At 46.9% G+C, this 23,965-nt stretch overlaps 1 protein-coding gene across 4 annotated transcripts in view; it reads left to right on the plus strand.

Moving 5' to 3' along the window:
* The window catches only part of LOC135244678 (SH3 and PX domain-containing protein 2A-like), a 109,911-nt gene extending 87,090 nt beyond the window's left edge, over nt 1-22,821 (plus strand). For 2 of the 4 annotated variants that reach the window (XM_064317163.1, XM_064317164.1), the window contains 7 exons: nt 4,842-4,955; nt 8,411-8,494; nt 14,465-14,582; nt 15,025-15,338; nt 16,557-16,606; nt 16,714-16,833; nt 17,289-22,821. In XM_064317163.1, coding sequence (XP_064173233.1) covers nt 4,842-4,955; nt 8,411-8,494; nt 14,465-14,582; nt 15,025-15,338; nt 16,557-16,606; nt 16,714-16,833; nt 17,289-19,154 — 2,666 coding nt within the window. In that variant the 3' untranslated portion in view covers nt 19,155-22,821. The remainder of the gene's footprint in view (nt 1-4,841; nt 4,956-8,410; nt 8,495-14,464; nt 14,583-15,024; nt 15,339-16,556; nt 16,607-16,713; nt 16,834-17,288) is intronic. The other 2 variants (XM_064317165.1, XM_064317166.1) reach the window with 1 other exon arrangement.
* The last annotated feature ends 1,144 nt before the right edge of the window (nt 22,822-23,965 follow it).

Genomic DNA, 23,965 nt, shown 5'->3' on the forward strand with positions numbered 1-23,965 from the left:
ATTGTAAATGGTACAAATGTCTTGCTTCACGTAAGCCATTTTTCAAGTCTCTGTGATGTTCACAACTGGAGTAATAAAGCTTTAAATAGGGTACCCCCTAAATGGGCAAGGATTGGCCAGATTTGGCATGTGTGCGCTAAGGGGTTAAGCGGGAGTTCACAAACTCCGGGCTGGTGCGCTGCCTTCAGTTTGTTGTTGTATGTTTGTCTTCAGCATGCCAAGAAGTAGTGGGAGCGCGTCAGTGGAAAAGCGCGGTAGCCTAGAACCTTCTGTGGTAGATCGTTCACACTGGCTTACGTTCGGCCGAACCTGTGGGGTGCACAGACCAAACGGGGCGTGTCAGAGGGGCTGGGATGTGGACAGGCGCTCACTCTGTGAGAGGACTTTGTGGAGGCGCCTCACAGCCTCCATTTTAAGGGCAGCGCGGTCATGAATACTGTATGCCCGCTTGTGTCTGAGACCGAAAAGTAAGCAAAGGAGGATTTCTGGAGAATTCCACTGCATGTGTGTGTTTTTTTAACCAGGTCTGCAGGCTGAGGGCAGGTTTAAAATGTGCATGCAGCTCTATGTTCTTGCTTTACAATGCTGGATATGTCCTCTGGTGTCATCACAAATGTCTTTTCCATGTCCGCTGGTCCATGGTGGATTAATTAATTAATTAATTAATTAAATTTTAAGAGCAGAAGTAGAGATCCAGAGTTACTTGACCATTAAACAGGAGAAATAATAGAAATGTAACAGAAGTATCCATAATGCCCTTCACAATAAGGTTACAGATGCATATGCAGACCTTATCACAGAATCAGTCATTTCAATGTGGTGGAATACACTAAGTATTGAAAGTAGGTGAATGAACATTGACCTTCCTTGTGGAATAGTGGATAGGAGTTTCTACGTGTCTGGCTCTCTGTAAACATTGTGTGATTGCCATCCCACCTGTGGGTGAGAGAGAGGCACATTTCAGGGGGTGAAATAGCTGTCTCATGAACTGTGTCAGCACAGCCTGACCCGCAGGCCACAGAACGGTCAGCTCCGGACCAGACCATTGATAACCGACAGCCAAAACCAACCAGGTGTTGACCAGCCTCAAATGGAGCTGGTGCTCCAACTGCACCAAACACTTAGGGCAAGCTTACGGCAAGGAAATAATTCTCACTGCTGTCAATGTACACAATCTTTTGTACCTAGAAAATATATGGACAACTGTACTGGTTCAAAGGACAACAAGACATCTCTAATTTGAACATTTATATCTTGAGACAAGATGGTCTAACAAATAAAGTATCTTGAATGAATGACTTAATATTTCAGGAAGCCCGACTTAATATGGCCAGGGAACAGCATCTTTATCTCAAGTGAATTATTTTATGAGATGAAGAAAAAATATCTTCATCTTGGGGGAAACAATATCTTCATCTTGAGGGAAACAATATCTTCATCTTGAGGGAATTACTGACTAAATATCCTAGAGAACCAACATCTTATCTTCATAGAATACTTCTAGTTGCATAATCATTTTGGTGTTTGTTTTTAAATTTGAAACACCCTCAATGTATGTCTCCTGATGTGACTTTTCTGTGTGTCAATCATTATAAAAGTTATAAAAACAAGATTAAATTGATTTCCCTCGAAAGTCCAGATGTAATGTGGGCAGAGATTTGTGGAATTAGCCCTGGAAGAGACACATCTTCTGAACAGGCTGGTGGATTCCAGTTAACAGACACAGCATTCTCTAAGAGCAGCCATACTCAGGAAGCAGGGATAGCCAGGATCTCTTCACTCTCTGGGGTGCCGTTTTGGGACTGGAGTGGGGGGTAGTGGGGTGGGGGGGGGGGCTTAAGGAGCATGCTGCAGGAAATTACTCATGCCAAGTAACTGCGTTCTAACACCAGCAGCACAGTTTGCAGCAATGCAGGTGTGCACCAAGGGCCCATCTCTGGCCTTAGATCTCTTTAAACCAACCACTAATCCAAAACAATGAGGAGGGGGGCAGTGATACAGTACCTCCCAAAATTAAACAGATGCTGTTACCCAGAGTTAACTTACACTACTTATATTCTTTGCATACAGTTGATTTATACAGCTGAATATGTACTGGAGCCGTTTGGGTGAAAGACAGAACTGCAGTGTCCCACTTGCAGGGGATCAGACCCACAACCTCACAGTTAAATTGCAGTTCCCTGACAGTTACGCTACACTAATATGACCACCACTAATTTCTTCCAGTGCTAAATTGCTCATGCATAAAATATATTGTGCTGGATTGGGACCCAACAGGCCACGTTTCTGCTCATGGAATATGAACATGGAAAACATATTTGTTCTGCGGCAAATATGCAAATTGTCAAGCTCTGCGTTGTTGTTTCCAGGGTTGTGCTTTAAGGGTTATTAATGATGTGAGATTTTGAAAAAGTCAAAGCGCACTGAAGCAGCTTTGCGAGGATTCTGTGAAGGAACTGCTCCAAAACTTCTCTCAGCCACAGACTCATTCCCCTCTGAAATCCATATTAATCATTTACTAATATTTCTTTATATTTGTACTTGGCATGATGCCCCTCCAGTAGAGCTGCTCTGTACACACTGAACTGTGATAAAATCATGCTGTGTGTGTCAGCGATGTGACTCGGGTTTGAGAAAGCAGTGCTCCTGTAATCCATCACAGTAGTCAAGCGCGGCATTTAAACAGAGTTGCCGGTTGCTGTGCGGATGAAGACGCACCCAGGCAAATCATGAGCGATGCCGATGGTGCTCAGGTCAGCCACGGCTAAATCAGCCTTAAAAGTCTCCATCTTGGAATCCGGAAAACACGTCCTCCCAAGATGAATGATGTTCTTGGCCTTAACGGGAGGAAAAAAAAAACAAAAAAACTGTTGGCCGGGATAGTCCGATCCACGTCCTCAGATCTCTGTCATTAGTTATGCAGGCTGCCCCGAGCCAAGTAGATGCTTTTAATAAAGCGGTAAAACGTTGAGCCGGCATTGGGCAGAGAGCTTCAGCTCCGTGAAAGACGGAGAGCTTTTCCCGCTGTGAAAGAGCGCCGCGAAGCAGCGCCGCGATAGCACGCCGAGCACGCTGTCATTGAGCTAAATAAATATTTCAGTAAACGTGATGGAGTTTGGTAGTCTCGCTGGAGGGTAAAGGCGCTCGGTTTTTGTGGCCGCCCACAGTCTGCGGCACGGAGAGACGTTGATTTTACGTCTTCGCTTGAAGTGCTGTGCTTGAGAGTAAAACGGACGTGTTTGACACTTTCTGGTGACGGGATCTGCTGCTCCATACTTCTGCCAGTCAGTTACCTGACAGGACAGACTGTGAGCCTGCGGGGTGTGTTAGTGAGCTGAGAGCAGGGACCCGTTCTGATTCTCAACTCTAAATGATCACAGTCCAGATTACTGGTGTTCTGCCTTTAAGCAGTTTATGACTATGAAATACATTTTTCTGAGATGTGTGTTAAATGCTTCCAAACAAGCTTATTGTATGGCAATACTGTACTGTATTTTTTTTACTCTATGAAAATTATGTTGTTAATATAGCTTTGGGGAAACTCTGTTTTATACCATTGTCCTCGGCTTATTTTGCTTATTAAAGTTTAAAGAATATTCTTCTTTTTTTCAGAACGAATGATGTATTTCTGTTTCCTTGTTTCTCTGAATCGAAATGGTCATAATAGGTTATTGCATTTCTAGTGCTCTACGCATGAATTTTTCAGTCTCCAGTTAATGTGTTCCCTCTTGGTTGTGTTTAGCTGTGTGCTGAATGAACAATCGTAATATCTGCCGTAATCATAATCAACATCATATTGAATGAGTCATAGCAAAGAAAATATGTTTGTCGTGATATTCCACTCCCAGACTGCCTGTTTTGCGGATCTGTTGATTGAGGCACACATTGAAATTTTGGAGACTGGGTTTGTTTTGTCTGGTTTGTCGAGGGTTTGTTTTTTACTGCATCACAGCCTTTGAGTGGGAGCATTGCTTCTAATAATAAAAACCCAGCCAATAAGACATAGCACAAATAGGAACTAATGATCTAAGCTGTGGAGGTTTGTCTCCTCACAGTGCCTGTGTGGGAAACCTTAGGGACCGTGGAGGAAGGCGTAATAAGCAGGACTGGCAGGCTGTTGAGTTTCCTGCAGTCGGCTCAGTGCAGGAGGCCCTCTGGGCCTTTGGCACACTAAAAAATACAGAAATATCATCATACACACACACACACACACACACACACACACACACACACACACCAACCCCACACACATGCACACACACACACACACAGCACACACACAACACACACACACACACACTCACACACACACACATATACTCTCCACACACACACACACACACACACACATCATACTCTCACACACATGCACACCACACACACACACACACACACACACACACACACATATCTCTACACTCACACACGCACACACACACAACATACCTCACACACAAGCACACACACACACACACACACACACACACACACACTACCACACACACACACACACACACACACACACACACACACACACACACACACACTACTCTCTCACACACATGCACACACACACACACACACACACACGCACGCACTCTCACACACACACACATGCAGGTATACTCTCTCACACACACACACACACTCACACTCACACACACACACGCACGCACTCTCACACACACACACACAAGCACGCACACCTACACACACACACACACACATGCATACTCTCACACACACACACACACACACACACACACACACATGCACGCACTCTCACACTTGCGCACGCACACACAGTGAGTTTGAGCTGACCTGGTGTGTATTCTGTGCAGGCTGGTGGTTTGTCAGCACGGCAGAGGAGCAGGGCTGGGTCCCAGCCACGTACCTGGACTCTCAGAACGGCACGCGGGACGACCTGGAGCTCAGCACCTCCAGGGCTGGAGAAGGTAACATTCCCCGGGGTACAATTCGGGGGGGTGGTGGGTCACAAGTATGACACTGCTATTGTACCCTTGAGCTAAGAACTTTACCTGAATTGCTTCAGTAAAGTATCGAACCGTATAAACGGATCATACGCAACAATGTAATCCGTGTAAGCCGTTCTGAATGGGAGTGTCTGCAGAAAGCTCAATAAAAGTACAACGGTCTCTCATCTATTATAAAAAATATTGGGCCAAGGCTGGGGACTCTAATAAAGCTCTGGGCAGCCGCCTGGTTTGGGCCAGACCTCGCATCGTGTCCGTTTTGGATTTAAGCGGAGTCGCGGAACGTGCCTCTCCGAAACGGTTTGCTGCTGCCCCAGCGCTTCGGAGCCGCGATATGCTTTTCATTCTCAGAACAAGAGAAATGTGATTCTGATACAAACTCTCTCTCCCCGGGGTTCTGACTGAACCCCAAACTCATAAATCTTGTCGCGGGGAACCGTGGCGCGAATGAGAAGAACGAGTGTATCTGTTACGACCGGCTCGACAAACAAGGTCGCAACAAACAAAGTCCAAATGCACCAAAAAGCAATCCAGAAAGTGATTCAAAAACAAAAAACCCCAGACATTTATTAATATAAATTACAAACTAACACGCAAACTACAATGAACGAAAACCCTACAAAGTACACAAAACAAAAAGATCTTCACAAAAACCACAACACGCAAACCACACACAGCCCCAAAGAAGATCCCTCTTCAGCCTCATACTAGAGGGCTTATATTGGGCCACAGGCAGGTGGAGGCAATCAGGCAATTAGTTAATTACCTCCACCTGCACTACCCAGACCAGCAGAGGCAGGGGACGTAACAGTATCATCAAACTGTTTTTTTTTTTCGTTTTAAGGCACCGACCTCCACAATAAAATACAAACCTAGTCTAACATATTTATTATTAACATGAGGCTTGTGTTGGTCTGAAGGGCATTATGGGATACCATAATCTCCAAGGCCCCAGGGGAAATGAAGTCATTCCTCGTTCCTCAGCCAACCCAGATATGTGCCATTTCAGCAGGGCAGGGAGAGGCTTGCGCTAAGGCCCGCCTCCCTCGCCATGACAAGCTCCGCCCTAAAACGGGAGGGAGCGCGGAGGGCAGTCGCCGCCGACCCCGCGGCCCGTCGTTTCCCGTTCTCTACGCTGCGCCGGAATTTAAACTCGCTTTACTTCGCGCCAAACAAACCGTGTGTGAACTGCGACACTTCAACACTGGCAGTGAACCTGTGCGCTACCGCTGGGATCACACCTTGTGTTTAAATGCAGTCTTCTGCGCTTGTGTTGACACTGCATGGTCCCATGGCATCTATTTAAATTTAGAAGAGTTCAGAAAGGGTTAAAAAAAAATGTATAAATAAATCTAAAATGTAACCAATACAGTGGAAAATAAAAATGGGCTTTTCAACCAAATGCATTTTTTTTCGATGCAGGGCACAATGATGGGAGACTGTTAAATAAATGAAAGGTTGATGGCCTTTCTGCAGAAGTGCTTGTTTTTCAGTGTAGCGTAGAGCAACGCTGGGTGTCCTGTGATCATAAAGATGCCTTACCCTGCAGCAGGACTGCAGTCATGCGTGTGACATCACAGCGAGACTCTCCATTAATCTACGCTCATAAAACAGCACACGCAGCCCCCCCCCCCCCCCCCACGGACGTCAGGCCCCCGGTCCCCATGGCGATGACACCCACGCGCACGTGAGAGTAAATGACAAACACGATCACTGAGAGGGAAAATAAATGACAAACACAATCGCAGAGAGGGAAAGAAATGACAAACACGATCGCTGAGAGGGAAAATAAACAACAAACATGATCACTGAGAGGAAAATAAACTACAAACACGATCACTGAGAGGAAAATAAACTACAAACACGATCGCTGAGAGGAAAATAAACTACAAACACGATCACTGAGAGGAAAATAAACTACAAACACGATCACTGAGAAGGAAAGGTGGAGGGTGGAGGTTTGGGGGGTGGAGGTCGGGTGGGGTAATGCCTTGTCGCTGAGGAGGTCAGGGACCACACAGGCACACATCTGTTTGAGCGTTAGGGGCGAAGCCTGCTGGTGCTGTATGGGGACAGCCCGTGTCTAATGAGCGTTTATGCATCTGGTCTCTAAAGACCAAGCTTTAAACCAGGGCAGCCCAGCCCTGTTCCTGCAGATCTACCATCCTCTACGTTTTCACTCCAACCCTAACAAAGCACACCTCATTCAACAGCTAGAGATCTTGTTGAGTTTCTAAATAGAAGAAGCAGGTTTGCCAAATTAGGGTTGAAATGAAAACCTACAGGATGGTAGATCTCCAGGAACAGGGTTGAGCAGCCCTGATTTAAACCATCATTCCGTCAGTCTGTCAATGTTCTCGTATTTTTGTCACCACCGATACTGTGCTGTGGTCTGAACCATGGGAACATGGGATTGGACTTTCAGTATGCCAATACCAAGGACGGTCTGTGTTCCTGTTTTAACATTTAACTGTCAGTTCGCTACAAAGGGACATTTGATCTCAAGGACACTCTCTCAGAACTTTTCCTTAAAGAAAGTATGGATGGCTTTCATGGCACACCTGTTCTTTGCTTCTGTCACTTTGTGGTAATGGTAAGCTTGATCTTAAATGAGTGTTTGTGTGAAATGTCTAATGTTTCTCTCCACAGCTTCCAAGAATATTGACTTTGATTCAGCCAACATTTGCCCTTAATTTCAACTCAGAAATCAGTCCGAGTGTAACTGTGTTTATTCATTGATCTAGTTGGGGGAGTTAATTAAAATCTTTGTGAAGATTTAAAAAATCATGCATTTTAACATTAATCAAAGTTAATGAATATCCATGCTGTAGTCTTGTGGTAATTTTAGATGAATATCAGTAAGAGGCAACCTCATCTCTTCATCAATGTTTTGGTCTTCCTTCATTTACAAACCCACAGAGTAACTATGGTTTAGTTCTAAAGAAGGACTGTGTTCAGTGCTATATGTAACCAAGGAGATATTTGATTGTGCTGTTTATAGGCTAGAGGCAGTTCACCTGTTAAAGTGTGACCCTCAGCTCATTTTCAAGACCTCATCATCATCATCATCTAATTAACTGAACTAACACCAGCTTGCACAATTACAGACCTGTCAAACCGCCCTGAATTCCCCTAAAAACGCGAGAGGATTCTGACGGTCTGTTAATTGTGTCGTCTTCCTGGTCAGCAGGGCATTGTCCAGATGCCGCCGGGAACACTTTGTGTACATTTGTCACTAATGACCTGACGCGGTGGCCTCCATGTTGTCTGTGCCCTTGTGCCCTGCGTCGGTCCTGCCGCCGGCATCCATGTCACTGTGTGTGTTCTCCTGTCACTAACACCGGCGTTCCCCCCGGGCCTTCCCGCTGGGCCTTCCCTGCCGCGTCCCGACCTTCCCGTCTCCTCGCGCCTGTCAGTCACAAAGCGACGGCAGTCCCACCTGAGACGGCTGGACCGCCGATGGACCCTGGGCGGCTTTGTGAACCGGTCGCAGAGTCGAGGTGAACAGACAACGGCTCCTCCCCCCCCCGCTCCCCAAATCCTGTCCCGTTTCGTACCTGCATGTCCACCCTCCTGCAGTCCACCCCTGTGCAGTCCACCCTGCTCGGCCTGCAGTCTGCAGAGCGATCGCAAGATTGCTCATGTTGGAGAATTTTTCCAAACAAGCTCTTGTCCGTTTTGTTCATTGTTGCCAGTTCTGCAATTATAAATAATCTGCAGGAGTGCAAGTGCTCCTAAATGGAAATAATTAGGAGCACCCTAATGCATCCCAATTAGTAGATGTGCTCCAAAATTATTTTTACAGTTAGCATACATCAGTTTTCAGGAGCAAATGCTCATAAAATGGGAGCTCTGTCGAGCCCTGATACAGACACACACTCCCTGTGGATAAAACAAAAGCATGTGTATTTCTCACTTTAATAAAAATCTGGCAGTTTGTGGTGCTTATGTACATATATCATAATCAGATTATTACAAATGAACACATGGATGAGATCCTGTTACACAGAGCTTTTACATTTAAACTTTCTCATTTGTACAGTACAGTCACTGTCATGATACAACAGTTCCCTTGTAATTATCAATCAGAAATGCAGCACAGACTGGCTTTACCGGTCAGAGAATTTAGACAGAATTCGAAGTGGTGACAATACAGCGGACATTTTCACTTCATGAGGCTTTGCCGAGCAGCGTGGACAGTAATCAAAACTGACCTTTAACCTTTTACCTTTAACCTGCCAGTTCTGCCCATTTGTTGCATCCGTGTTCTTGCTGAGTGCTGTTTGAGGGTGATGGGATGGGATGGGTGTTCTTGCTGAGTGTTGTCTGAGGGTGATGGGATGGGATGGGTGTTCTTGCTGAGTGCTGTTTGAGGGCGATGGGATGGGTGTTCTTGCTGAGTGCTGTTTTATGGCGATGGGATGGGATGGGTGTTCTTGCTGAGCGCTGTTTGAGGGCGATGGGGTGGGATGGGTGTTCTTGCTGAGTGCTGATTGAGGGCGATGGGATGGGTGTTCTTGCTGAGTGCTGTTTGAGGGTGATGGGATGGGTGTTCTTGCTGAGTGCTGATTTAGGGTGATGGGATGGTTGTTCTTGCTGAGTGCTGTTTGAGGGCGATGGGATGGGTGTTCTTGCTGAGTGCTGTTTGAGGGCGATGGGATGGGTGTTCTTGCTGAGTGCTGTTTGAGGGTGATGGGATGGGATGGGTGTTCTTGCTGAGTGCTGTTTGAGGGCGATGGGATGGGATGGGTGTTCTTGCAGATTGCTGTTTGTGGGCGATGGGATGGGATGGGTGTTCTTGCTGAGTGTTGTCTGAGGGCGTGGGATGGGATGGGTGTTCTTGCTGAGTGCTGTTTTAGGGTGATGGGATGGGTGTTCTTGCTGAGTGCTGTTTGTGGGCGATGGGATGGGATGGGTGTTCTTGCTGAGTGCTGTTTGAGGGTGATGGGATGGGTGTTCTTGCTGAGTGTTGTCTGAGGGCGATGGGATGGGTGTTCTTGCTGAGTGCTGATTTAGGGTGATGGGATGGGTGTTCTGGCTGAGTGCTGATTTAGGGCGATGGGATGGGTGTTCTGGCTGAGTGCTGTTTGAGGGCAATGGGATGGGTGTTCTTGCTGAGTGCTGATTTAGGGCGATGGGATGGGATGGGTGTTCTTGCTGAGTGCTGTTTGAGGGCGATGGGATGGGTGTTCTTGCTGAGTGCTGATTTAGGGCAATGGGATGGGTGTTCTGGCTGAGTGCTTGTCTGAGATCAGGGCACTGGAAGATCCTGTTGGGTCATGGAGTGCTGTTTCTTAGCTGGGGTTGGAAGGATGGATGGTATGTCTGCTGATCTGTTTTTGCGTGAATATTAGTATTCATATTTTTGATTCGATTTTTTTAGTTGATTTAAATTCCAGCAGTATTCTGCATGCTGTAAGAAAGGGTGTCCAGTTTTAATGGAGCTAATGGTGTTCTGCTACTGTACACAAGATGGTGAGGGTGTTCTTGCTGAGTGCTGTTTGAGGGTGATGGGATGGGATGGGTGTTCTTGCTGAGTGCTGTTTGAGGGTGATGGGATGGGTGTTCTTGCTGAGTGCTGTTTGAGGGTGATGGGATGGGTGTTCTTGCTGAGTGCTGTTTGAGGGTGATGGGATGGGATGGGTGTTCTGGCTGAGTGCTGTTTGAGGGTGATGGGATGGGTGTTCTTGCTGAGTGCTGTTTGAGGGCGATGGGATGGGTGTTCTTGCTGAGTGCTGTTTGAGGGCGATGGGATGGGTGTTCTGGCTGAGTGCTGTTTGAGGGCGATGGGATGGGATGGGTGTTCTTGCTGAGTGCTGTTTGAGGGCGATGGGATGGGTGTTCTGGCTGAGTGCTGTTTGAGGGCGATGGGATGGGGGGCGAGGATGAGCGATGAGAGGGAAGCATGCTCAAACTGATCTGAGATCAGGGGCACTGGAAGCATCCTGATTGGGTCGATGTAGAGCTGTGTTTTATTTAGCTGGGGGTTGGAAGGAGTGAATGAGTAACTAGTCTCCTCTGCACTACAGTTTTCTCCTGCAATATTTACGTATTTATATTTATTAATTCATTTATTTATTTATTTCACATTCCCAGAAGTAATTGCTGTCATCTGTAAGAAAGGAGGTACAGTTTTAATGAGCTAATAGTTTCTCACTGACACAGGATGGTGAAGGACCTGTATTTCAGCTCTCAATTTTCAGCTACCCTGCATACATTATGGTATGAAAAAAAAAGGTTTGACCAAAAAAACTAGACTTGGCCATGATTAGGGTGTGCTGAAGCCAATTTAGTGCATCTTGGATTTATAGACCTCTTTTATAAGTGAATAAGTAGGGAAGGACTGTTGAGAAAAAAAATGCTTTGAAAATAGAATTTTCCAGGGCATTCCAGTGGAAATGACAGAGGTGCTGACAGCTGCCAGGCTAATGCCCAAATTACTCCATAAAAAAATGTGAAGGGATCACACGTAGATGAGAGGTTTGAAAACGATTGCGTGTGGATATTCTCCCCGTTGGGACCGCATTACAGACGGGCTTTTTATAGGGGATACAGTTGGATGACAAAGCAGCGAGGAAATGCTGTCGAGCCCTATGGCCCTTTTTCTGCCGGCTGTAACGACCGCAGTGAATTAAAACTAAATGTCCTCTGGATGGCGAAGGGCTGTTTCCATCATAGAAAATAAGCCCACAGTTGCTATATTGCTGACTGTAGGGAAATGAGCATTTTTATTTCTCTCTGTCCTCCCCCTTTCAGTCAGTTTTGATGCAGGTGAAGGCCGCATGGTTGCTAGGCAATGCGTGCTGTCACCTTCAAACTGCTGGAGTTTCCCATTGGATAGTACAGACTCTGGAGTTTGCCCATTGAATAGTACAGGCTCGGTAGTTTGCCCATTGGATAGTACAGACTGGTGTTTGCCCACTGCATAGTACAGGCGCTGGAGTTTGCCCATTGGATAGTACAGGCTCTGGTGTTTCCCATTGGATAGTACAGGCTCTGGAGTTTGCCCATTGGATAGTACAGGCTCTGGAGTTTCCCATTGGATAGTACAGGCTCTGGAGTTTGCCCATTGGATAGTACAGGCTCTGGATTTTTCCATTGGATAGTACGGGCTCTGGAGTTTGCCATTGGATAGTACAGACTCTGGAGTTTGCCCATTGGATAGCACAGGCTCTGTTTCAGGGAGCCTGTGCTGCAGCGCCCCCTGTCTTGCATCCATGAGACTGCACTTGCCTGAGAGACAGGAAGTGCTGTGCATCAGAGGGGGATGTAGGAACCGTACAGCAGAGGTCTTTTAAAGCTGGACATCCAAAACACATTAGGCTTTGCACATTCCACAATCTTAAATTTTCTAAATAGCCCTTTAAACTTTCTTGTGTTGGTATATATTTAAAAAAAATAAATGAGGCAGCAGTAGATAGCCTAATTAAAATAAATGTTGAAAAAAGGTATTTTTTCAGCATATGCAAAGACACTAGTACTTAGTGTTTCAGGAACCACATCTTTCACACATCGAATGATGTGTGAATTATGAAATGTATTTTTGTAATAATACGATGCTGTATTGTTTTATCAGCTGTATGAGATCATGCTTTTTCACATTTTTAACAGGATGACACATTTGGAGTGCTAATAATTAGGGTTTCTCAGCTCTGCTTCTCCTCCCACTCCCCTCGTACCGCACAATTCCCAGATTCATTTACAGCTCTGTGCTTACAGAGCCTCAATACGGTCTTTAGCTTGTCTGACTGTGTCCCCAGAACCTCCCTCCTGTCAGCACCTCACTCATATATCTACAGTGTGGAAGGCCCCAGTCAAACTCCAGCTCCTGATCAGCACCTCCCTCTTATATATCTGCAGTATGGAGGGCCCCAGTCAAACTACACCTCCAGATCAGCACCTCCCTGTATCTACAGTGTGGAAGGCCTCAGTCAAACTACACCTCAAGATCAGCACCTCCCTGTATCTGCATTGGAGGCCCCAGTCTATGTGAGTGTTGGAGGGCCCCAGTCAAACTACACCTCCAGATCAGCACCTCCCTGTATCTGCATTATGGAGGGCCCCAGTCAAACTACACCTCCAGATCAGCACCTCCCTGTATCTGCATTATGGAGGGCCCCAGTCAAACTACACCTCCAGATCAGCACCTCCCTGTATCTGCATTATGGAGGGCCCCAGTCAAACTCCAGCTCCTGATCAGCACCTCCCTCTTATATATCTGCATATGGAGGGCCCCAGTCAAACTCCAGCTCGCTGATATGGGCCAGTCACCCTCCCATCTCTATATATCTGCAGTATGGAGGGCCCCAGTCAAACTCCAGCTCCTGATCAGCACCTCCCTCTTATATATCTGCAGTATGGAGGGCCCCAGTCAAACTCCAGCTCCTGATCAGCACCTCCCTCTATCTGCAGTATGGAGCAGCCCCCCCCCCCCCAAAAAAAAACAAAACACACCAGATAATGACTTCTCTTTCTATTTTTATATATTTTTTTCCCCAGTCTTTCACACTCACATCCTAATGCCAGTCTCTCCACTGAAGCCTTTGGTTTGGAGCTGAGCGAAGCCTGGCTCTCTGCCCGAGCCGGCCCTTTGCCACCAGCATACCCCTGACCTGAATGCTGATGATCCGGTCCCGAGTCTTTTTATTGGGGTCACGGGCAGACGCCTCGCGCTTCAGGAACTGGTTGTGATCTCTGCGTTTCCTGTCCCTGTCGCGAAGACAGCTGCCAGCCCAAGCTTTTAGAAACCTGCCTTCATAACCACATGTCCCCACCCTTCATTATTATTTCAAATATAATTTCTTTTCTCCTCAGTTCGTCATTCCCTTAGTAGGCTGGCGCATACATACAGCACTTGAATAGGAATAACAAAAAGACAGATACAGTCTCAGTAGATCAATGTCAGATTGGCAAAATATCATCATGTATTTGTAATGGTTTGAGCATGCATGGACTGTCTACAATTATCTGCTAGAGCCACATTGCCTTGTAGCATAGCACAGGACTTCAGGCAGTGACTGGTAAAAGAGCATTTGATTTGCAGTCATGATTGTGTACAGGAATACGGCATCTAGTGTCCAGAGACACTGCAGATATTGTAGGCAGAACGCAACCTTAGTCCCGACGGAAGCTGTTAGGAAAGACATTGGGTCGAGTGAACTTGAGCCTGCTCTTTAGCAGTGTAGAGCACAAACTGCTCTTCTGTCCGGACATTATGCCCTAATGTTTCACAATGCAGTGTTAGAAGATGGATGAAGGTGGGGAATTTGATTAGGAGACGGGGAAAACAGTGCTAGTGGCATGTTTGCTTGTGGTTGCTGTGGTTTTTGATCTTGGTGTTTATGCAGCTTTGAATTTACCTTTCGTTTGACCTGATGAAGGTAAATTAAAACAGCCTGACGGACGTGCGATCCATAACTTGCACATTTACGTTATTGTTTGTGTTCTCGCCTTTATTATCCGGTCCGAAGAGGAGAAATATGTCACGGTGCAGTCCTACGCCAGCCAGGGTAAGGACGAGATTGGGTTCGAGAAAGGGGTCATCGTGGAGGTCATCCAGAAGAATTTGGAAGGCTGGTGGTTCATCAGGTGAGAGCGTTAGTGTAGGAGGATGGAGAGGGAGTTTGGGGGATTCATCTCAATGATCGCTGCACTGTGTTTGTAAAAAAGAAAACACACTTGGCAGTGTAGTATAATGGGTAAGGAACTGGTCTTGTAACCTAAAGGTCGCAGGTTTGATTCCCAGGTAGGACACTGCCGTTGTACCCTTGAGCAATGTACTTAACCTGCATTGCTTCAGTATATAAACCTGGCTGTAAAATTGGATACAATGTAAATGCATTTTTAAAAAGCTGTGTAAGTCGCTCTGGATAAGAGCGTCTACTAAGTGCCTGTAATGTAATGTAATGCAATGAATTTAAGTTTGAGTGGAGTCCAGGTTCAGCTGATTTATAAGTGTATAAGCTGGGATCAGAGGGCTCTCAGCAGCATGGCCTCACAGACACGGATCTCTTACCTCATCTTTACGCAGATACCTGGGGAACGAGGGATGGGCCCCCGCCTCCTACCTGAAGAAGGTGAAGGACGACTTCTCCCCGCGGAAGAAGACCCTGTCGGGCCCGGTGGAGATCATCGGGAACATCATGGAGATCAGCAACCTGCTGAACAAGAAGGCGGCGAGCGAGCGGGACGTGCACGCGGACCCCGAGGGCGAAGGGCCCCACCTGAGCAAGCGCCAGATCGGCCCCCCCGTCCCGCGCGAGGACCCGGCCACCGGCGCCGCCCTGCAGGACAGCCGCGCGTCCCCCGCCATCGCCCGAGTCACCCCCCACCGCGTGGACTTTGGTGAGAATCCGCCCCGCGTGCGCTAAGCGCTACACAGAGCAACGGGCACTAAGCGCTACACAGAGCAACAGGCGCTAAGCGCTACACAGAGCAACGGGCGCTGAGCGCTACACAGAGCAACAGGCGCTAAGCGCTACACAGAGCAATGGGCGCTAAGCGCTACACAGAGCAACGGGCGCTAAGCGCTACACAGAGCAACGGGCGCTAAGCGCTACACAGAGCAACGGGCGCTAAGCGCTACACAGAGCAACGGGCGCTAAGCGCTACACAGAGCAACGGGCGCTAAGCGCTACACAGAGCAACGGGCGCTAAGCGCTACACAGAGCAATGGGCGCTAAGCGCTACACAGAGCAATGGCGGCTCTCCTGTTTCACAGTGAGAACCAGCACAAGCACACTGACCAAGCAGCAGATTAAAACTGTAAAGAACGGTTGCTGAACGTTGCCGTTTGCAAGCTATCAGAACTCTTAGCTGCGTGGCGTGATAGCAGGCATGCTATCTCAAAGGAGCATGCGGTATACACAGTCCAGGCTCTTACCTGCACACGTTTGATGAACGTGTCAGATATGCTCTCGTGTGTTCAGACTTAATAGACCGAGCAGCCGAAGACTGAAAGTGAATCAACCCCAGAGCAGGAGCTTATGCACTGTGTGGTGATCACGTGTTCAGTTCGACACTATTTGTGTGTTGAACAATCAATTATTCACTTACTGAATAATGTTCAGTAAGACACACTGCAGTATTTCATAGCTGCGGTTTGTATCCAGAGCCTTTATTACTGCTGGTGTCTGACCCCATGTTGTTTTTGTGGCACAGAGAAAAGTGCACTTAATCCCGTGTGCAGATTTAAATAAAGTCATTCAAACTGTAATTCACTTCTACTGATCCACCGTGCAGTGAAATGCTCCTACTCAGGTTCAGGTTAGTACACTATTTTACAGTACTTTATGTATAATACACTGTAGTACACTATTTTGCTCTACTCTATTTATAGCACACTGTAGTACACTATTTTCTGTACTTTATTTGTAGTACACTATTTTATTAAGGGTCCTCCGCCACTTCATTGCTCAAATACGCTCTTGTGGAGAAGTACAAACTAATTTCCCCTTGGTGATTAAGCATATATCTATCCAAAGCATCACCCTTTCAGTCTGTATTTAACAGATTTTTGCATTTATTGTATTAGTGTATAATGAGCCACGCGTTATTTTCCAGGTTCTCCAAACCTCCGCCAGAGGCCCCCGCCTCGAAGAGATACCAGTCTGGTCAGTTACACCCTTTCTGCCTTTTCGTGTAGGACACAACTGCAACATCTGCTTTTTCTCAGCCTCTGATTCAGTTCACCGCTTCATCTGTCTTTCCCCCTCTACAGGGCTCCCTGTTACCCAAGCCTCCAGAGCCCCCTGCTGTCGAAGCGGAGTATTACACCATTGCAGAATTCCAGTCCGAGATATCCGATGGGATTAGTTTTCACGGTGGACAGAAAGCTGATGTGAGTGTTTGAATATTCTCAGAGGGATTTCTTTTTTTAAGATAAAAACGGTGATATAAGTTTCAAAGTTTTGGAACATCTTTTCTTCAAGTCTGCGTCCTATTGAAATGTTTGGTCAGCCTTGTTAGTGCTGTGGAAATTCACTGATGTGTTGGAGCACTGTCACTGCACAGGATTTGAGAGGGAGGTCATTCAGAAAGGAATAGAAATCGTTTTCCAGCTTCTTACAAGGAAAGACTATCAGATGTGGCCAAAGTTGTACTTCAAGTATTGGGTTGGAATGCTGATTTAAAACGGAGCGACAAGTTCTGTTTCTGTTTGTACTTGTGTTTGCGCAGCTGTGCAAAGGCACATTGAAGAGGACTGAGCTGTTATAGTGCAGAGAGAGCACTATAGTGCAGAGATGGTGGGTGGCAGTGGTTTAATTGTGTGTGTTTGTGTGTGTGTGTGTGCAGGTGATTGAGAAGAACTGCGGGGGATGGTGGTACGTTCAGATCGGGGAGAAAGAGGGCTGGGCTCCCTGCTCCTACATCGACAAGCGGAAGAAGCCCACTCTCAACAGGAGGACCAGCACTCTGACCCGGCCGAAGGTCCCGCCCCCGGCCCCGCCAATCAAAAAGCAGGACTCTGAGGACGCCGCCCCTCCCGCCGACCCCCCTGCGAGCAGACCCCCGTACGAGGAGCCGGAGTACGACATTCCCGCCATCGGCTGCGACCTGGACTTCGACCTGGACTTCCTGAAGGGGGAGCTGTCCGCCAACTCCAGGGGCGGAGACGCGTCAAAGCCCGCCCCCGTCCCCACCCCCGCCTCCTCCTCCTCCTCCTCCTCCCCCTGGAGGCGGTCCCTCAAGCTGAGTGAGGACACAGTGCGGGGGGAGGAGGAGGAGTGCGTGTACGAGAACGAGGGAGGCTTTCGGCCCCGCCGAGGGGACGGGGATTCGGGCGGAGATTCGGACTCGCCCAGGTCCAGTCGGTTCTGCACCGTCAGCGTGGCCTCGCAGGCCGCCCTGCGGGACGGGAGGGGGGCACGAAGGGCGCAGGCAGAGCTGCCCAAGGCCGAGGACCTTGCCCCCGGGTCCCCCCGCACCGAGCCCGCCTGCCCCCTGGCCAAGCCCCTGGGGCTCCGCAAAGACCCGGAACCTAAACTGGGCCTGAGCGCCTCCACCAAACCCAAGCTCGTGGTGCGACCCAAGCCCCTCCTGACGAAATCGGAGCCCCAGAGCCCAGAGAAGATGGACATCGGCGCCCTCCGGAGGCAGCTGCGGCCCACGGGCCAGCTGAGGTCCGGCCCGAGGAGCTCCAGGGGCGAGGACTCGGAGACGGCGTCCCTGGTCTCGTCCTCGGACTCGGCCTCGTCCCGCAGCACCTCGGACCTCTCCAGCGTGCACTCCAGGGGGGGCAGCCGGGGGGACTGGGACCCGGAGCCCTGCTGGTACCGGGCCACCGACAGCTACGAGAGGGCGCAGCAGTCGGAGGTCAGCCTGGCGGCGGGGGCGGAGGTGGAGGTGCTGGAGAGGCAGGAGAGCGGGTGGTGGTACGTGCGCTGCGGGGGCGCCGAGGGCTGGGCGCCCTCCTACTACCTGGAGCCGCTCAGGCCGCACTCGGACGGGGGGGGCTCCGGGTCCGAGGGGACCCCCTCCAAACCGGGCAGCCTGAGCAAGTCCAACAGCCTGGAGAAGAACGAGCAGCGGGTGCAGGTGCTCAACAACATCAACCAGAGCCTGCAGAGGGTCGGTTCGTCGCCCCCCATCCCCAACAAGCCCCCCGGGGGCTTCGCCAAGGCCGCCGCCCCCCCCGCCGCCCCCAACGGCCCGGTGAAGATGCGCAACGCCGTGCGGCGGCTGGCCGTCCGGCCGCAGTCCGTCTTCGTACCGCCGCCCGTCAAGGACACCAACGTCCTGACGGGCTCCCTGCGGAGGAACGAGTCCCTCGGCTCCGCCCACCAGCCCAGGGCCGCCTCCCCCGCCGTCCGCCGGAACTCCTCCTTTGGCGCGGTCCCGGCGCAGGCGCGCGAGGGCGGGGCCGAGCGGCGGGACGGGGCGGGCCCGGGGGACCGGGCGCAGCCGCGCACCGTCGTTCCCGTGTCCGCCGTCAGGCCCAAGCCCATCGAGAAGGCCCACCTCATCCACAACAACCTCCGCGAGGTCTACGTCACCATCGCCGACTACCGCGGCGACAAGGAGACCATGGGCTTCACCGAGGGCACCAGCCTGGAGGTCCTGGAGCGCAACCCCAACGGCTGGTGGTACTGCCAGGTGCTGGACGGGGGGCGTGTCCAGAAGGGCTGGGTGCCCTCAAACTACCTGGAGAGGAAGAACTAGCACTTCTCTGCTAACGTTTCAAATACATTCTTATTTTTTAAAAGTCAATGCAAAACTGTGTGATCGTATTTGAAGAAGACTCTTTCGGAGCTGGTTTACTGAAAAGGCATGGCGTATGAGAGGACTTACATGGTCGTTGGGATAGAGTGGAGCAGGCAATATCGTGTCTTAGGGGGGAAATTCATTGTTGGAACTGAGGTTAAAGGAGGATATTTGTGTGATAATTGCTCTGAGCAGGGTCATCCACGTATTATCCCTGATAAGGGTGCCTTTCGATGACCTTAAACAGAATAAATATGTTGAGGAATTAAAGAAACGTAAATGCAAATGGCGAAGAATCAAAAGCTTTTTTTGTGCAACTCAAAGAAAAAAAGTGTTGGAAGAGAACATATATGCAGGAATTGGATTAAGCTTTACTGATAAACGTTCATCAACATGCAATACTGAGGTTGGGGTTGTAGTGACTCAGCAAATCCTCTGGTTCTCCTCTCAAAAGTGTGTTTTCTGTCTGGTGTGTTTTTTGCGTTGTTTAAAGATGCATCTCAGCTTTAGTCTTATGACACCCACACAACTAGTCTGAGTCTGAAGGTGTTTTAGTCCAACACGTGTCTGCTCAGAGGTTTATATGTAAAGCCTGAGTCTGAAGGTGTTTTAGTTCGGCACGGTTCTGCTCAGAGGTTTATATGTAAAGCCTGAGTCTGAAGGTGTTTTAGTCCGGCACATCTCTGCTCAGAGGTTTATATGTAAAGCCTGAGTCTGAAGGTGTTTTAGTCCGGCACGGTTCTGCTCAGAGGTTTATATGTAAAGCCTGAGTCTGAAGGTGTTTTAGTCCGGCACGGTTCTGCTCAGAGGTTTATATGTAAAGCCTGAGTCTGAAGGTGTTTTAGTCCGGCACGGTTCTGCTCAGAGGTTTATATGTAAAGCCTGAGTCTGAAGGTGTTTTAGTCCAGCACGGTTCTGCTCAGAGGTTTATATGTAAAGTCTGAGTCTGAAGGTGTTTTAGTCCGGCACGGTTCTGCTCAGAGGTTTATATGTAAAGCCTGAGTCTGAAGGTGTTTTAGTTCGGCACGGTTCTGCTCAGAGGTTTATATGTAAAGCCTGAGTCTGAAGGTGTTTTAGTCCAGCACGGTTCTGCTCAGAGGTTTATATGTAAAGCCTGAGTCTGAAGATGTTTTAGTCCGGCACGGTTCTGCTCAGAGGTTTATATGTAAAGCCTGAGTCTGAAGGTGTTTTAGTCCAGCACGGTTCTGCTCAGAGGTTTATATGTAAAGTCTGAGTCTGAAGGTGTTTTAGTCCGGCACGGTTCTGCTCAGAGGTTTATATGTAAAGCCTGAGTATGAAGGTGTTTCTCATCTGTTACTGAGAAACAGTACCAGCACATAAACAAGCACAGGCAGAGACGCGCACACACACGCACACACGCACACATCAAAAGTCAAAAATTCTAAATCGTATCTCCATCGCTGACCTGTGTGCCTGTAGTAGCTTTACAAATTTTTTTTAACTTTCTTCCTTGTTGTTGTTCCAGGAAAAATCCTTTCTTCATGCTCGCCCATAAGATGGAAGTATTGTTGCTGGAAATTTAAGCACTCAGATAGTGTCTGTTGGAAGTTTCATGGGAACCACAGACCAGTACTGGAAATTAGGCTTGAGCTTTGCCAACCAACCCAGCGATATAGATACATATCTTTGAGCCTGATGTGGTCCACACAAAAAAAAACATCAGTGCCGATTTCGTATGTAGTGTTATGTACCTACAAATTAAAGGCTACAACACATTTCCTGGCAGAAATAACATTGATATCCGGAGGAACTTCGATCTTCTTGCCCTGAGTAATAACATTTCTGTGTAGGATGGATTTTTCAGTTTTAATATTGCTGTGCAGTATTAGTTAAATTAGCGAAATGTCCAGGCAAGTCAGTTTACATTTAAATTTTGTATGACTATTTATATTATTTTATTATTTAAAGCAGTATGGTATTTCTAGTCATGAAAAATAAATGCAGTAAAAGCTGTCTCTGACCCTTTTCTGGAATCAGAACTCCAGAGAACCTGATCAAATCTGAGATGGATAAGTTGGAAGGTGTAACTGGGGACTTTTTCTGGTTTCCTGATTTGGAATCAAATTGAAAGCTAGATGGATATTATTCATGTTATTTTTATGTTAATCACATGTTTCTGTTTAATTTACCAAAGCATTAAATGACTTAAGCCAATTCAATTGGCTGATGTTCAAGGCTGCCAAAATATTTCAGTACAATCTCCAAGTATGTAGGTTAAGCACTAACTTTTAATTTCTGCTGGGCAGTATTAAATATAGCATTAGACAACATATTTTTAATTTTCAGCCCTTTTTTATTGAGCAAAAAGGGTTGCTTTTTGCGATTGTGCATAAACAGTAATGAGAAAAGAAGTGGTCATTTTTGGAAATAAATGCACTTTAAAATCTTGTCAGATCTGAGTGCATTACTTAAAGGTGCAGCATGATTAATTCCAATCGCAGTAATATTATTTATTGGATTTCCTTTTTATACATAAAAATATTTTTTTTTATTAAGTGTTTCATTGAATTTTCAGACAGTTCATTGCAAAAGTAGCTCATACAATGCTAGTGAATTAGCAAGCAAGAGTTTTAAAGTGGCCTTTCCTCCTAAGTTTTAAAAAGAACTTTTATCCAATTTGTTCAGTCATGATTTTTTAATTTTTTTTTTTTTTGCATTTATATGTATTTATTAATGGAATCTGTGAAATATTGCCCCCTTGGTATTAAGAGCTGTGGCCTCAGATGCAATTCATTGTGCTTCCATTGAAACAAATCTCGTCTATAGCTGTAGAGACATTTAATATTTCCCGACTGCAAAATAAAACGTTACTAAATATTAAAATGCTCATTTTTATTAGGCCTTTTATTGGTGATAATTTCCCCTTTAAAATGTATGTTCGTTACCTAATGCTGTGTACTGTAGATTTAACAATGACAGACCCTTCCTGTGTCATTGTGTGACTTTATATAATGCCTGATTGCTTTTTTTGCCGGTTTGTGTGCAGAACGTGTATGGTGACATGCCAAATGACTCATAAGGGGGACAGCTGCAGAACCGAACTGAGTCTGAATAGGTTGCAGTGCCTGGCCTTCCTCTGGTCAGACAGTCAACTCCCTCACACAGAAGCAATGAGACACGTTAGCCATGCATAGCTGAACGTGGCTTGTGTGGAGAGGGGGTCTCATTTAGACTCTCTGCCGTAGTTATCATAAAGACTTGAGTTACATTTTTGTACGAGGATCCTGTGCAATTGTATTTTCTAACTTCTATCAGTTAAACATGAACTGGAAAAAACATGTCCACCTCCGTTCACCTGTTTATGACGAAGGCATTATATAAAAGTGTTCAATTTCATAAAAATGTTTAGTACAGCATGTACTAAGGTGCTAGCCAATTACTTTCAATTAAAACATACCTGCTTTGCTTTATAAAACCACAAGGGAATATAATTATTGTTCTAATTATTTTATGTGTAGTAGCATTACTGCATATATATATATATATATATATATATATATATGCAAAAGTATTGGGACAGTGATGCAATTTTTTTCTTTTTTGGCTCTGTACTCCAGCACATTTGAAATTGATTTGAAATAAAATGATGAATATGTGATTAAAATGTAGACTGTCAGCTTTACATTGAAAGAATTACAGCCCTTTTTTATATAGTCCCCCATTTTAGGGGAGCAAAAGTAATTGGACTTTCATTCAATGACTGCCTGAAACATGCGACCCACAGACATCACCTGACACAAAAAGAGGGAAGAGCTTCCTGTTCCTACACTGTCCAATATTTTTACAATATTTTTGAATTTCATTTGATAATTTGTTTATGAATCATTGTGAATACATTTTCTCTTGTTCTCCATTTTTTAAATTAAGATACGGATTAGAGAATGTGCGCAATAGAAGGGGGGTGGGGGGAGGCACTTCATAACATGAATGACGCCTGCATTGAGATGAATTGATTTTGAAGTCTGGCCCATACTTATGATGTCACCAAAACTGAAAATAAACAATACTAATATTTTATATTTTTCAAAATATCTGGAGGAGAAACTGCTGATCACAAACGCATGTAGGGCTCCCCCTGCTGGTGTGCAGTGGGCGGTACACTACACTTTGGCGGTTGACGGCCTCAACTGTACTGGGAAGCCGGGCGATTTGTGCCGTTATGAGCCGACGTGCGTCTCGGTTCCTCACTCCCTGTTTTAAATGTCGGAGAGCTGCTGCCCGCCTCTGTGTCACTGCCTTCAAGATGGCTGACCCTCTGACACGCTTCCAAAATACTAACAGCAGCAGTTCCACTGCTCCAGCCGCCTCGAGGACATGGCATGTGACATCACAGCTCAAATAAAACACCAGGGGCCTCATTTATAGAACGGACTTACGATCAATTTTGATCTTAAGTATGACTTACGCAGAAAACCACGTATACGTAGTTATTTATAAAACCTTACTTTGACGTGGAAATGATCATATCTCTACGCGAAGTCTAGACTTGACGCAAGTGATTTTCCTGCTGGTTATGTAGGGGTATTGCAGTTTGGGACACATATGCGTCCAAGCCTGTGGTAAACTTTGCATTAGCTTTATGAACAATTTCATAGGAATTTTCAATTAAAGGTGTGAGGAATTAATTGCCAGACACAAGGTGTTTTGAATTAAAAACCGGATGCAATGTTCTATAAATAGTGTATTAAATTAGAAAAAAGTGACCATGGCTGTTCTTGCGTTAGTGGAAGACATTGAAAACCGTGCTT

This window comes from Anguilla rostrata, chromosome 18, assembly GCF_018555375.3.
Source record: "Anguilla rostrata isolate EN2019 chromosome 18, ASM1855537v3, whole genome shotgun sequence".
NCBI classification, from domain to species: Eukaryota; Metazoa; Chordata; class Actinopteri; order Anguilliformes; family Anguillidae; genus Anguilla; species Anguilla rostrata.